At 41.7% G+C, this 15,994-nt stretch overlaps 1 protein-coding gene across 3 annotated transcripts in view; it reads right to left on the bottom strand.

Annotated features, from left to right (window-relative positions):
* The window catches only part of MTUS2 (microtubule associated tumor suppressor candidate 2), a 417,304-nt gene that overhangs the window by 39,533 nt on the left and 361,777 nt on the right, over window positions 1-15,994 (bottom strand). For all 3 annotated transcript variants that reach the window (XM_004680175.2, XM_012723287.1, XM_004680176.2), the window contains one exon: window positions 9,233-9,299. In XM_004680175.2, coding sequence (XP_004680232.1) covers window positions 9,233-9,299 — 67 coding nt within the window. The remainder of the gene's footprint in view (window positions 1-9,232; window positions 9,300-15,994) is intronic.

The following is a 15,994-nucleotide window of genomic DNA, read 5'->3' as shown; positions in this document are numbered from 1 at the left end:
ACTGTCTTCACCATTTTTTCCCCACTCTCCAGTGGAGAGATGAAGTCAATGATGTCATTAATTCTGTTTCTGTAATTGAATAAGCACATGGAAGAATCACTTCTGCATGGCTTTTCTACTTCCTGGAAACTCAGCTTTTACCTCTAAAAGCCCTTCCTGGCCCTCTCACTTGGTTACAAAGCCTCCTCTGAACTCCCAGCCTTCCTGCCTCTTACTTAGTATGCTGGACTTTAACTACTATGTGTCAGTCCTCAGCACTCAGGCTTCCCCTGCAATCTCTTTTCCTCCTGGCAAACTAATGGGTCCATCTCCTGTGTTCAATTAAGTTAATAAAAGAAAGCAATGAATCTAAGCCCTGGGCTGAGGCTTAAGATACAAAGGAAAATAAAGGGATTCATGTGCATGGGACACTCACAAGTGGGAGGTGATTCTATCTGCATCATTTATATGTGATTATCTGAATCGACAACTAATATTTTGCAAAATTCTCTTCAGCAATTTTCAGGTTAAATCTACTGCATGCCATGTCTTTCTCTTGTTTTTTACTATCTTCCTCCAGACACCCATTGAGTTCTTATAAGAAGGCAACATGTATGGTCATGGTGGAATGAGATAAGGTCCCAGCTCTGCTATTCTAAACAGTTGTGTGTGCTTTGGGGATTATTTTTGCTCACTACAGCCATGATTTACTCACCATTAAATAGTGGTGTATTATCTACCTTACCAATCATCTAGGTCAGGATCAAATAAAAAAATGTGAAAGGGCTTTATTTAAACGCCACTTTAAATATGAGATTTATGAAGTCACAATTTTATGGCAGCAGCTGGCTTCTTCTCAGCGTTGCTAGGACATTCTATGTTTTCTGTTAGATAGTTAAGGATGAAACCCTCAGATTAAACACTATTAATATTAACACATATCAGAAGGCAGAATAATCTATATTTACAAAGGAGTAAATATTCTAGAGGCTCACAAAGCAAACATCCCCACATAAAATAAGTAGAATGTGCTGTGTCTAATAGATGTCAGAGGATTTTATAAATACCAAAAAATGTGCTGCTGACAACTGGAATAGATCATTGTCTTAAAGAAAGTGTAACCGTCTTGTGGAATTGTAGCTGGTGATATATTTTCCATGGCAACCAAACTCAGTCTCTGGTATATTTAAGGGAGTCTGCAGTTTTTATATTACAGTGCATGGGTAAGTACCTGTTTGGGGTACAAACTAAGATGATTTTAGAAAATTACGTTTGCTGTAATAAAATCTAATCATGGCTGTTGACATCATGAGTTTGAATTTTTTCTAGCTCAGAACTGATATTATTTCCCTCAGAAGAGGCAGGTAATTCCCAGAACCAGTCATGGTGATATTGCCATGCTCCAATTTCTGAGCAGACTAAACCTACCATTAAACCTTCTTTCAGATTACACCACCTCCTTCCTACCAGCAGGACAGTGACCGTATAAAGGGTGCCCCAATTTGAACAAATTGAATGAAGGTTCAATTCTTGTGATCAAAGAGAATTTTGTATCCCATAAATTTTGATATGCTGATCTTTATTTCCATTCAATTTGCCATTTTCTAATTAACCTTGCGGTTTCCTCTTTCCATATGTTTCCCAGAGAGTTTCATGATATTTAAAAATCAAAAACATTTCATTTGATTTTAATTCTTTTGTATCTGTTGAGATTTATTTAATGGTCTAGAAGATGGTAGAGCTGCTCAAAGTCCCATAGGAAGGATGTACATTCTACTGTTGTGGGCTGGAATGCTCCCTAGTTCAAATTGGTTGATGGTGCTCTTCAGGTCTTTATGACCCTACTAGTTATTTATTCTCTCAAGACTAAGAGAGGAGGGCTGAATTTTCCATCCATCATTGTGGATGTTAGGTCTATTTCTCTTATCAGTTCTATCAACTTTCAATCCCTATGATTAAAAGGGCTATGGCTAAGTACAGAGATATTTAGTATTGCTTTGTCTTTTGGTGAAATAACTCCTTTATCATTTTGTAATGGCTATCTTCAACCATTAGTATCAGTCTGAAGTTTACTTTATGTGATATTAGCATAGCCACTTCAATTTTCTTGATTGGTGATAACACAGTATATGTTCTCTCCAACCTTCAACTTTAGATTCGAAGTGAGTTTCTTTTAGCTATCTTATAGATAGCTGTACGTTGCATTTTTTACCCAGTCACCTATCTTTTAAGTGATGTGCTTTGAAGAGAGATTTTTATAAACCAGAAAATGCATATTATTTTTATCCCAAGATTATTTTTCCCCTGGATTATTTCTTGGATTTTCCATGAAAAACTCAGATTTTTAAAAAAATAAAGCTGTGAGAGGAAGAGGACAACACATTATATTCTAATATTTAAGGGAATTATCATACAACAGAGTCCCCATTATTCTTCCAAAAAATTAAATTATCTTTTGCTCACACCACCTGTGTGACAGGACTATTCTCCCCATCTTACTAGTGAGGAATGTAGGCCACAAAGCCCAGGCTATAGTCTTCCAATGTACACCCACCCTGGTCCCTCATAGCAATAAAATAATACTTAGTTGCCAAGAAAAAATAACATATTTCCTGGTCTCCATGTGATTAGGTTTGCCCTGTGACTCAGTTCTGACCAAAGAGCCCAATCTGAAGTATAGTTCCTAGAGCCTTCCCCACAAAGACATCTGGTCTACTCTGTTTCCCTGTTTTTATTCTTTCCTTCATCCTACTTAGAATGTAGGCCTGATGACAGCAGCACGATCTGTCACATTGGATCACAAATAACAGGGCCATAGTGCTGAGGTGGCAGAGGAATGAGCTGCAGCCTGGTGAATGGTCCCTTGCAGGCCCAGTGGAATAGAACCACACCTACCTCTGGATGTTAACCTCCTGACTTACCCAGAAAAGAGAAATAAAATTCAACCCATCCCATTGTTTGGGATTTCATTACTTGTCCCTAACCCATACCTAGTAGATCAGTCTTAGTCTCATTAACATCATGCTGTTACAGGAGTATAATGTATAACATCAGCTATGGTTTTGTGTGGAAGTGATAAAGCCATTTTCTGATCTTTCAAGTAATTAAAAATTACAAAAAGAAATTGGTGATGGGATTGGGAATGCTGTGGTGAACTTACATACCATACTTGGAAGAATTCTAGGTGTGGGTTTATGGTACCTTGCCAGCTATATGCTTTTAGGGAGGGGGGGCCCCTTCATTTTTCTGAGTCTCAATTTCCTGTGAAAATAGAGACACCACTATCTACTTCAATGAGTTGTTTAAATGAATAAAGTCTATCATGTGATAGAGCTTGGTAACTATAGAGCATTATGTAAAACGTAAGGGATTATGATCATAAAACCGTAAGACAAATTTTATGTGTAATCTTGACAAATATACTCCCAGTGGATTGGGTGCAATGTGGATACATTTCAGCCCCTTCCCAGGGTAGAGCACCAACTGCTGGGTGCAATCGGTTCTACCACCCTTGGTGACCCTTACCTCCTTGTGTCTGGTACATAAGTGCTCAATAACTGTTGAATGAATGAATGAATGAATGAATGAGTGAGTGAACTGAAAACAAGGACTAAGTTTTCTTTCTGGTGCTTCTTGCAGATGCCCGGCTTTGCCCAAGATCTCTGATCAGGTCCCAGCTTACTAACCTTTAATATGCAACAGAGGGCCTCCCTGGTGGTATGAGGGGTTAAAGAGCAGCACTATGAAGCTATTGGCAGCACTGCAACATAAGTTCAACCCTGATCAGGGAGCTGACCCATATGGTACAGCAGACCTCTCCTGTCTGGCCCGCTGCTCCCTTCTGCAGTGTATTTTGGTCAATTCACCTGTTCTGTTCCCCACTCTGTCTCTGGTGAATCCTCCCATGCCCCTGCACTTCTGCCCTGTATATAATCTTAAAAAGTAAATAAATAAAATGCAGCAGAGAGGCAACAGACACCAAAATCTGGATGAGCTCTGATCCTGCTGCACACACAGAGTATTCAGAACCTGGTTGGATGAATGAATCCTCCTCTGCATGTAGCACCTTGGCTAGATTGTTCTAGTAATATGCTGGTCTCTGCCCCAGTACATTCCTGGCTCAGGGCTCCTAAAATTCCTTCAATTTCCTAAATGTTAGGAGTAGCTTTCCTTATTCATAATTAGTTCACACTTGAGTTTATGAAGTTAACGAGCTGACCTCAGGAGGGGGTTGGACATCAGAAAGACCAGATGACTAGAATCTTCAGTCCCACTCACTGACCTACAGGGAGAAGAGGAGCTGGAGTCAGAGTTATAAGAACTCCCAAACAAAGGCTCTCCCTGCTCCCAGGTTGGTGAACACACAAGCGGCTGGTAGGGTGGCACCTAGGGACAGGGTGCCCTTATTGTGAAAGCTCAGATCCCCTCCCACTACCTGCCCTATGCATCTCTTCATTGACTTCAAAGTTTGTCCCTGTTCACTTATATGAAAGTGATGAAGGTAAGCAAAGTGTCTTCCTGTATCCTGTGAGTCATCCTATGAATTATTGAACCTGATATTAAAAAAAGAAAGCAATAGGCCCCAAATGGAGTCATTTATGCGAATATCTACCATGATTTAATGCTCAACCTAAATCCAGCTTGAGCGTCTCCCAAAAGTGGAATTTTAAACCAGCCAATCTGGAATCTCCGGCTCAGCACTAGTTAAGTAATCTGCATGATAAGACCCCTGCCTTTACCTGAAATCATCTTTCTTGTCCCACCTTCTTTCTAAGTATAAAACCTCTCATTTGGTACAACTCCTTGCCAGATGGGATGCTGCCTGATTTGTGACTCATTTAATAAAGCCAATTTATCCCTAAATTTATCCACCTAAACATTATTTTGAAACACTGAAGAGGGGGTTATGGAAACCTCCAAAGTTACAGCTGGTTGGTTAAAAAGGAGGTTCCCATGGCTTGTAAGTGGTGTCTGATATGGAAGCAGCCTCCTGAGACCAGTCTATAACCTATAGGGTCGACACTAAGTCTGCACAGCTTGTGTCTTCATTGCATTGAATCGTTGGACACCAGCTAGTATTGGAGAATTGGTTGTGGGCATGGAAAAATCTCCCCCACATGTAATGTCAGAGGTGGCTTTAGAAAGCATCACTAATGAGAAGTTCTCAGAGTTTGACAGCAAATTCCTACTTAAAAACTATTATGACCAGGGGTTCTCAATCAGTGTGGGTAATACATGTCAAATCTCTGCTAGGGGGCACTAGTCAAGGCACACACTTTCTAGAAGATTCTGTGGTAGCTTCCCAGAGAAAGCACAAACTGGGGTATACTGTAAATGTGAAGTGTGTCAGCAAATACGATGGGCATTTCTTTCTGTGGTTGATTTCTGGTAGCTGACTCAGAGATCTGTCAGCCAGGCCTGTCTGGCAGAGGTGAAGGGAGGAAGAAGAGAAAGAACAGAATATTCTGGCCCTTCCTGGTGGCGCAGCGGGTTAAAGCACAGCACTGAAAAGCTAAAGCCACTTCCACATGAGTTCGATTCCCGCCTGCCCCGGAGGAGACCACATGGCGTGGCAGACCTCTCCTGGTCCGCCCGCTGCTCCCCTCAGCAGTGTACTTTCGTCCATCTGCCTGTTCTGCTCCCCATTCTGTCTCTGGTGAAGCCTCTCACCGCCCCTGAGCCTCTGGCCTGTACCCCAGTTCTGTATGAACAAATAAATAAATCTTAAAAAAAAAGAACAGAATATTCTTTCCTTTTTATAGGTAGCCAGCTGACCCTATGTGCAATTTCAAAGCAGGCGAACTTTTGCATTTTTCCTTTCTGCACCCTTTCTCACCCACCAGGGCGTTTCCTCCAGGGCCTGCCTGCTGTTCAGAGCCCTTGGCCATGGGCCTCCACCCTCCCAAACCTAGTCCAAGTCGCCCACTGTTCCCTCTTAACGTAGCTTACTGATTCTCAAGCTGTATTTGATGAACACCTGAGTAATTAAAAAAGTACCTCAAATGTCCTGATTCTGTCATTCTAGGATAAGTCCTGGGGAAATAAGTATTAAAAAAAAAAAAAACTTAAGGTGATCTCCAGGCTGAGAAGCACAGGTAAAGCTGATTTTGGCTAGATCTGCAAGTGTTTGATTGAATTGCTTACACCAAGGAGATGCACCACTGAGGGGTACTTACCAGTAGATATTGGTAGAGTCTTGTACAGTGTTTTATTGATATGAAAAAGTTAAAAGAGTAATTTTTAGATTTGCGGGATAAGCACTCCCTGTTCTGGAGTCTGCAATAAATGGCCCTAACATTTCTGATTATAGCTGCGGCTTTTTGCTTCTTCCTTGTCTGAATTCACAGCCTCTAGAAATACCTTCTCTCCTCCCTCTCTAACCAGTCCTCTCAGTCCCTTTTCTCCAGGGCATCCATCAATTCCAGTTGCCAAGAGGTCTAGATAGGAGTAGGGAAACAGGACTGACCCTCTCCCTTTTTATATGGTCACTCACACATCAGGCTTGTTTTTATTATTTCTTGTCTTCTGCTGGCTTTTGGGTTATTTTGTTGTTCTTTTTCCAATTCTTTAAGGTGGGACATTAGGTTATTTCTTTCAGCTATTTCTTGTTTCTTTATGTGAGCTTGAATTGCTATATATTTTCCTCTTATAACTGCTTTTAATGTGTCCCATATGTTTTGGAGACTTGTGTCATCATTGTCATTCTTCTCCAAGTATTTTCTAACTTCATCTTTGATCTCCTCATTGATCCAATGGTCTTCCAGTAGTGTGGGTTTTAGTCTCCATGTGGTAGGTGGGTTTCTTGCCTTCTCCATATGGTTTATTTCTAGTTTGATTCCTTCGTGGTCGGAGAATATAGTTGGTATGATTTTGAACTTAGCGTATCTATTGATATTTATCTTGTGACCCAGTATGTGGTCAATCCTAGAGAATGATCCAAGTGGATTTGAGAAAAATGTGTACTCAGATTTTCTGGGGTGCAGTATTCTATAGATGTCCACTAGACCCATGTTGTCCAGGTCCTTGTTCAGAGCTTTAGTGTCTTATTTTTTGTCTTGTTGATCTGTCCATTGTTGAGAGTGGCGTGTTGAAGTCTCCCACTATGTAGGTATTCTCTCTAATATATATTTTCATAGATGACAGTAGTTTGCTAATATATTTTGGTGCTCCTTCATTGATGTATTTCTTCTTGTTGTATTGTCCCCTTAATCATAATGTAGTGGCCTTCTGTATCTTTTTTAACCTTTTTTAGTTTGAAGTCTGTAAACTAAAGTCACATCAGGCTTGTAAGCGTGATTCTCTTTCCCCTTCAAGGGAATACTCTGCAGGTGAAGATGCTAGAATTTATAGATTTTACAGTCAACACTTGATGCACATCTTCCCTTCTTCTCTCAGGAACAATTTCTATAGTGGCTCAGTGGTTGCTCTGAAGAGTTAGGGCTGACAGCCCCTGTTTCTCCCACGGCCTCCCGGCCCAACCCCTCCATAGCCTTTTCATTTGGTAGGTGAGTTCTGGGTCTATTCTTAGCACTGATGTGGAAATCAAATAAGAGTTACATGCAAAACCCCAGTGTAACTGTGTGTGGTTCTTGATGCATTCAGAAGCTACAGGAAAACACAGAGGGAAGGAAGCATTGTTGCACTGAGTATGCCTTACCTAGTGGGGTCACATCAGACACCCCCAAACCCAAAGCTCACATATGGGGAGACAGATATCTCTCTGGGGAAGCAATCAGCCCAGAATAGAAGATTTTATCTCCTATTTTCAGATTAAAGCTGCTACATTCCTAGTAGTTATGAGTCTGTAAAGACAAGTCAATCACCATTATCTTCTTTAATTGACCTTCCTTTTTATGGAGGGAAACTAAGGGCAAAGAGGTTAACCAGCTCACTCTACAAGGACCTGGATCATTTACCTCCAAAATCCATGATCAGAATCACTTGACCACAGAAAATCACCTGTTTCATGGAGAAGGCACATATACTTCTGGGCCCTGAATTCCAGGAGCTTTCCACACAGATCCCACCATCACCACTCTTGGCAGGCCTCTCTCAGAAATGAGAATCTGGGTTTATGTTCTGGACCACCTGCAGAAGGGTGGCTTGGCACAGGCACCTTCACCAGGACAGCTCGCTGCTCTGATCACACACAGGTGATCTGGAAAGGAGGAACTGATATGTATAGCTTTTCCACAGGGGCTGCTTTCCTTCGAGGACAGAAGAAGCCATTACTGACCTATCTCAAGGGCAAAAAGTCACAAGACTCACAGTGAAGAGAAAAAAATTATTTTAAGTTTAAAAAAAAAAAAAAGAAAAAGCCAGAAGAAATGTGTGTGGAGGTGGAAGCTAAGTTTGGAATCATGACCCTGTGTTCTGTACATCTCAGATCTGTGGCCCCGGGAACTGTGGGGTCCCTGACATTTGCATGGCCAGCTTGGAGGGGAAGGCACTGGGCGAGGCACCGAGGACACCTGGGCCCTTTGAGCACACAGAGGAGGCCCCTACCTGTACCTAGGATCGGAATGGATGGAGAAATGGTCGCTCTCAACAGACCATCAGGCCAAAGGGTAGGAGCCATTTAATTCAACTGTACTGACTGGTTCCCAGGGAAACAGAATAACAGGACTTCAAAGAATAATGAGATCAAGCAACATGGCAAATACTTGCTTAACCTTTGGCCTAGAGTAAAAGCCCTTTCCTTGGGATGGTCCTAGGGTGTGGGGAATCACCCTAGCCTTTGTAAAGTTTCTTATGTTCAGCCTAAAATTAAAAGTTTCAGTAGGACCTCCAATAATTGTGGGTCCACCCAGATTTGCGTTTCTATCACCAAGGAGCTCACAGCAAGGTATCTAGTGGGTGGCAGGAAGCCATGATCCCTGCTTTTTACAGAGAGTGTCTCCTTTACACACCCAGCTAATGCTTGTCTTGGGACTTTTGGGACTGCCTGGGTGGAGGGGCGCATGTCACAGTATCCAAGTTAGACTGATATAAGCGCTGCCATCTGCAAAGAGCCCAGACAGGGCCTGATTAGTTCCAGTGGAGCAGTTAGGGGACTGTCTTTATAACAATAGTCGTAAAAATGACGGCTTCCTGCAAGGTTCCAACAACCCACCACTGTGCAGGGAAAGACACTTCACTTGTCTAGGCAGCTTTGCGCTGGCTTATTACGGGAGACGTCATTGCTTTAGTTACACATTCAGGCCCATCAGGAAAAGACATTCGTTAGGTTGCTCATTTTCAATGCCCTACTTACCAACGTCATCCCTGATGTTTGCAAGTTCAATTGACAGCTCTTTTTCCTTCACAAGGGCACTTTCATTCTGAAAAAACAAAACGGATACCGAGAGTCCCCTGGTTTTATGCTAGATAAGCACTTTCACATGTTTAATTAATGAACCATGTTAAGCAAATATTTATAAGTCTAGCCCTTAAGAAGATAATTTTTTTCATTATATAAGCATATCAAAAACTTACCAAGCCAAGTGTGACTCATTTATTTGTATCACATTCAATCACAAAGCTTCCAATATAACGTTAATATTCCCCAGAGCTGTGCTTTTGTCTGTTGTACTGTGAGATACGTTATCCTACAATACTTTGCATGTCTATGTCCTACCCATGAGTCTTCTCTCAGACCTTATTACACACTCGTAATTACTATCACTATTATTAACATGAGACATTTCTCTTTGTAATGAGCCCAACACCACACTTAAGGTTTCCAAATTTTTCTTTCCGTTATCTGTATCAATGGGAGGAACAAGAGGAAAACTCACATCAAGGTCTTCTTAGGGCAAAGAACACCACTCATACCTGAATGACTGACAATCGAGCTAAAAATCAAACACACTCTATGATATAAATAGGTAAGTAGTTGAAGATGTGCTGAATTTGTAATCTAGGTTATTTATATTTATGGTCTTATTACTATTAGTACCAGTCAGAAAATGAGTGCTATATAAATTCCCTTCAATGGAGAGATCCACAACATATAGACCAGCAAAGAAAGTCTCTGTCATTCTTAAGAATGCAAACAATTCCCAAAGCAAACATTTTCAAAGAGGGAATTCTTGCTAAAATATGTATCAACTATGTAGCTCATGTCAGGGCTCACGAATGTTCCTTCTTCATTAACCTCCTCTGACTTTGATTCAACACCTTCAAAGCACCTGTGCCAAAAGTGACGAGACAACAGTCACACCCTTGTTTCCACGTCTGGTGCCTTCTGACTCGGGTGACACATGTGCCACCTGAGGTTATCCAAGGGCATTTGCTAAGCAGCATTACAGTATTCATCATTCTAAAAACCCCTCTATCTTCCCAACAAAAAGAGCTATTTTAGTGACCGATATCAACAACTCTTGGTTCTTTTAAAATCATGGGGCAATCACTCATGTTTTGAGGGACAGTGAGCCTACCCTCCCCATCTTATTCACGAAGTGCTCTCTTCCTATGTCAGCCCACAGCACTCATCCTTTCACTTTATTAAAGGCTGGAAATCACATCTGAGACAGTATGTTTTCTCAGTCACGCTCCCTGTATGCCCTGCCCACTGCACAGGGTTGTCTGTGGTTTAAATAAACTTACGGGACATAGTTTGAATGGCACCCTTCACTTAGCAGTTTCTGTGTCAGGTGTTATCATAACTCCATTGCTTTATTTTACTTGCAACTCTAGCTAATTGGTCTTTTTCCATATTAATGATCTAAATGTGTTTAGAATATGTATATCAGTCTTGTGTGTGTGTGTGTTTTTAAAGTATCTTCCTGGCTCTGCTTTGATGCAACTCTAAATAACAAAATTGAAGAACTCAGAACAGGGGAAGGGTTCTAATCAGACTCTGCACAAGGATTGCATGCTTGTTCTATCAGCAGTGTAATATGGCCGCTGAAATTCAACTTGTTACTCTAAATTAAGAAAATGTGGCATTCTAGAATAAGCCAATGTCAGTATTTATTCTGAAATAATCTTAAACAAGTGAAAAAGCTAACTTGTTCTTATTATCAAGAGTAATTTTGAACACTCATATCCTTTACTCTAAAGCCCCAGTGGAAAACAGAAATACCATACTTATCAACCAGAAATAGTATTACTGATTCACTCTCAGGGTGATGAGAGTTGCAAAGATTTAGACCAGGCTAGGCAGAGGACACCTGGAATGTAACAAAGCAACACCCTAATTCTAATCTCTAACCCAAACCAACCTTTCCCTCAACTCCCTGCAGTGGCCCCTGGGTATAAGCTCCAGGAGCATAACAGATCAAGCCACACTTTACAGTCACATAAGAATGGGGGGAAGTATTTCAGGAGGAAGGGCTTGCAGTGAGGAGCACAGGCCCCCACTGGAGACGGTGACAATGTCATAGATTTCTTTCCTATGAAGATATTCAGATAAACATAAACTTGGTAAAAAGCTAGTACTGATTGCTGTGGCAAGGTCTGGCTCATCTACCTCGGCTTTCGGTGAAGCAGGAACAAGATCTAGAGGAGTCAATGATAGAATAAAAGAAAAGGAGACTGAAAAGAAAGGGAGTGGGTGAAAAGAGAGAAGAGGCGGAAGGGGAAATAAGAAAATAAGTGAGGTTAGTGTCCCAGATACCCTCTCCATTTGGGGGAGAATAGGCCACTGGGTGGGAGGAAGAGACTGACACAAGAGCCATCCCACCTCATCCCCATCCTTTTGAAAGTGCAGGCTACAGAGCCAGCTAGTTTCAAACTACAGTCATCAAGAGCTGACCAAGAAAAGTCAGTTGTCAAAGGTAACAAACCTGGTGGCCAAAAGGAGAAGGAAAGTGGGCTCTTCCTGGTGGTGCAACGGGTTAGGACACAGCACTGCAAGCTGGCAGCAGCTCCCTCAGTGCTAGTTCAATCCCCAGCCCCGGAGGTGACACCCACATGGTGTGGCAGACTTTTCCTGTCTGGCCCGCTGCTCCCCTCAGCAGTGTACTTTGTTGATCTGCCTGTTCTGCTCCCTGCTCTGTCGTTGGTGAAACCTCTCACCTCTGGCCTGTACCCCAGTTCTGTATACATAAATAAATAAAAGGAACAGGAAAGTGACCACATTCTGGCAAGGTCTGGAGAGTGATCAATGCTAAGTTTTACTAAACGCTTTCCTTAATGTAAGACCCAGCTCTAGGCAATCCCTTTTACTCCTCCAAAGCTGTCAGGAGTGTCCTGGGTTTTATTTTATTTTATGAGTGATGAAGCCCTCTGGTTCAGTAACCAGTCCTGCACAACAGCCCAGGAAACAGAAAAGGCTGAGTTGTAATGTGTTCACACTCCTCCTTGAACACTAACACACTCCTGGCCAAAACTACACAGTCACATCAAGATCCAAATTCTACTGATCCTCAGATAGATCTGGGGACTTAATACTATGAAGATATTCATTTCTGACTGGGAGAGAGGCAGTGGCTGCTCCTGACCATTCTGTTTCAATGGAAAAAGTTCCCTGGTTTCATTTATGCCCTACTTCACAGCCTGCATTACCTTCATATGTCCTCATGTTGACTTGACAGTTACCTGTCAGGACATCACCAGTGTTTGGATACTTCAGTAAGGTCTGCATGGGGCTGGAACTCCTGATAGGCTAGTTATTCTCTTTCCCTATCAACTTTCCCTCCTTTCTGCTGCCTAAATCTTTTCTTCTGAAGATGCTGGCACAGTGTAGATCTGGCTCACAAAGGCAAGCCTCTGTCAAGTGTTTGTTTATGAAATGATATCAACTCTTCCAATTCATTAATTCTCTGCATCAATTAAGTGACTTTTGTCTTCTGCAAGGCAAACCTGAACGACGCAGGGCTAGCCTGCAGTGGAATGAGTCAACAGCTGTGCCTGCAGGAACATTGCTCCCTAGGTAAGAAGTGAACTGAAAGAGACCTTGTGCCCTATTCCTGGCCTCAAAAAGTTGTTCTTCTGCCATCATGGGTCAACATATTCCAGCATTAGTCTCGAAAGGCCCTTAAATTCATGATGAATAGGAGTAGGTGACACTAAAGTCATCCTCTGGAAAGATTTCTTGTCACCACTCCCCTTTGCTCCCCAACCTGAATCAGGTCCAGGCGATGACACAGAAGGATGACTGAAATATGAGCAAGACCTCTAATGGCCTCAACTCAGATCAGTGCTTCCCTAATGGGGAATGAGTGGAAAATTCCTAACTATTGCCAAGCACATGAACTCCTGCTTTCACTCCAAAAGGGCTAAAAATAGAATCCAGTATTAACCATCCAAACTACCCTAGTGATAAAGTCCAGAAATTGTGAAGTCTAAGAAGGCCATTTCTCTAAAATTACCATTTACTCCATGACAAGTTTCCCCTGAAATGGACTTCAAGAACATACCGGCAGCTGGGTCATCTTGCTACCTCTTTTACTGTGTTCCATTCCTCTTCTTTGCATTCCAGATTCTCTGGTCTTTTGAGAGCAGGGCATCACATTCACAGATGGAATAAAAAATGAGCTATCACCATGACCCATCCAACTCTTCCCCCTGCCTCTCAGGTCCTAAACAGCAGTGCAAGTGAGCCACTGTGAGGTTTCATCTCTTCTTAGAGGAGGCTCTCGTGCTGAGGCACTCACAAACTCTTGGGGGATGCCAACTCTTTAATCTCTCCTAGCTACAGATGCCTGGCAAAGCATACAGCCTGCTAATCACTTCATCAACTCAAAGACACTAGACATGTGACAAACCCCAAGCAAGCTGTCATACTCTGCTGTTTAACACATTTGGTCAGTGGGAGTTATCTGCTCTGGTGCTGATGCTGCCCATGTGAACCTGAAGGTAACAGGTAGTGAAGAGGCCTGTCCTTGCGAGTATCACCACACGCGTCTACACCTGCACACCAGCCATCCTCCTAGAGTTAGGGACCAACCCAAGAGCCTGTTTATGATTAGAACTAAATGCTGGGTGAAGCAGAGGTACTTTTACCCCAACCAATCCAGAAAGCTCGCACAAAGCAGCATGCATTTACCTGTGCCTAAGACGTGCTACACAGGATGCCAGGATAGTTCTGCCGCTGAGGAGCTTAATAGTCTCCCAAAGAGAAATGAAGAAATGAAAATAATGTGACAAACTCAATGGGGCAGGGCTGGCTTGGAGCTTTCCTGAGACCAGAGGATGAATAAATCCAAGGAGATGAAGGGAGCATCCAGGGCAAAGGCCAGGGGAGCAAACTGTCCCTAGGACCACCTGAGGTCCCGTTACCACCAACTTCTCGCTAAGTACCTACCTCTGATCTGAGATTCAACCTGCAAGAATTCTGGGTTGGTTACTAGTGATAATAATGACAATTTTATAAAATTCACAGTCTTTCTAAATGATTTTCTCAACTGCCTCTCTCTCACCTAATTTTTTCTTGAGGGGCATGTATGTATAAATTTTATATATTATATATATATATATATATATATATATATATATATATTCACACACACACGTGTGTGTGCACACATATAAGCCCCCAGGCTCCCAATCTTTCTCTTTAGCCTGCCTTGAAATCAGTGCAGATCAAGACAATTCAACCACATGCCACTTTCTCCCTGTCTATACAAAAGAACCACAACAGGGTGGTGAATAAAAAAATCTATAGGATTCTGATATTTAAGGAAACATCCAGATCCTTTTTATTTGAGGATCAGATTGAAATTCAGACTGAGACACGTACATGTGAAGTTACAATGAGGTTTAAGGAGTATTTCATTCTTCCTAGAAATGATACTGATCTCATCCAGGATGGTATAAGTGTAGGTTAGGGTTCAATTAGTCTTAAGAGGAAACATTTTTATTTTTATTTTGTATTTCAAATGAACCAGCCCCAAGGTGACATCAACAGGACCTAAGTCTTTAGCACTGGTTTTAGACTGCCTTTTGTGAATACTGTCTTCATTTTCAGTATTAACCTTGCAAAGATAGTCCAGATTCACAAAACAGCTCTGTGGAAAATTCCTTTGGGAAATGGACTGACCTTTTGTTTTTCATTTCGATTATGATGGCTTGAAGGCGGTGCTGATGCCAGGTTTTGATTTAGTCAGAAGTATTATTTCTTTCACATATAATTAACACAGGCCACTGTATATTTTTTATGTATTTATCTGCTGTGAAATGATTTTTAATATAGATTGGTCAAGGGAAAAGTAACATCACATTCAAAGCTCTTAAATACATACCAATGTTTATTTGTGTGAAAGATGAGCCAAGTCATATCTTGCTTTAAAAGAAACCAGAATGACTAAACATAAAGGTGCATCGTAATTTCAGTCTTTGCCCAGATGCATTCTGGGGAGATTCCCTGGTGACAAGTTCACCTAGCTTACTTACAAGGCTGTAGTTAACAAGGGAATACCACACCAGAGCTGGATTACTAATGACCAACTAATAAAGACACAGCCTTATAAGACCTAAGGAGAAATGATGGGATCCCAAGAATACTGCCCAGATTCTGGATCTTGGAGTCGGCAAGAGGAAGGAAAACCAGCCAGTATCTTGTCTTTTAATCCATGTACGTGTCAGCTAGACAGTTTCTTGACCTTTCTAGATTCTGTTTTCCTTTAATCACCGTTATAGTTTATTACTAACAGGGTATGCCTGCATATCTGGGAGGAACAGTGAGAGATGCTGTCTCCCAATTCCAGTCCCAACCAGGAATGTAGAGAAAAGGTAAATAAGATTGTCTCTGAGATTACAGCCAACACTAAAAGTTAGGATAGAGCTATGCTCTGGGGAGTACCTAAAGAGAAAGACAAGGCAAGTTTAGTCAAGCAAGCAAAGCAAAGGGGGCCGAGAAGAAGCAGTCACCATTTCAAATAAGAATGGCACAGCTTTCTCAACAGTGTTTCAGGCTAAAGTGATGGGGCATGGATGCCCCATGGCTCAGAATCTAGTCTCATCAAAACTTCTTATGAATCTGAACCTTTGGCTCTAAAAAGAACCAATATGTTTTACTAGGCTCGCTATTATTCCTTTCCTTATCAATTATATTTCTCATTGTTACATTCCAGTTTATACATCTAGTTCA

This window comes from Condylura cristata, unplaced genomic scaffold (genome assembly GCF_000260355.1).
Source record: "Condylura cristata isolate star-nosed mole 26May11 unplaced genomic scaffold, ConCri1.0 scaffold00010, whole genome shotgun sequence".
NCBI lineage: Eukaryota > Metazoa > Chordata > Mammalia > Eulipotyphla > Talpidae > Condylura > Condylura cristata.
Note: the sequence above shows the minus strand (reverse complement) of the source record. Positions and strands in the feature narration are given on the sequence as shown.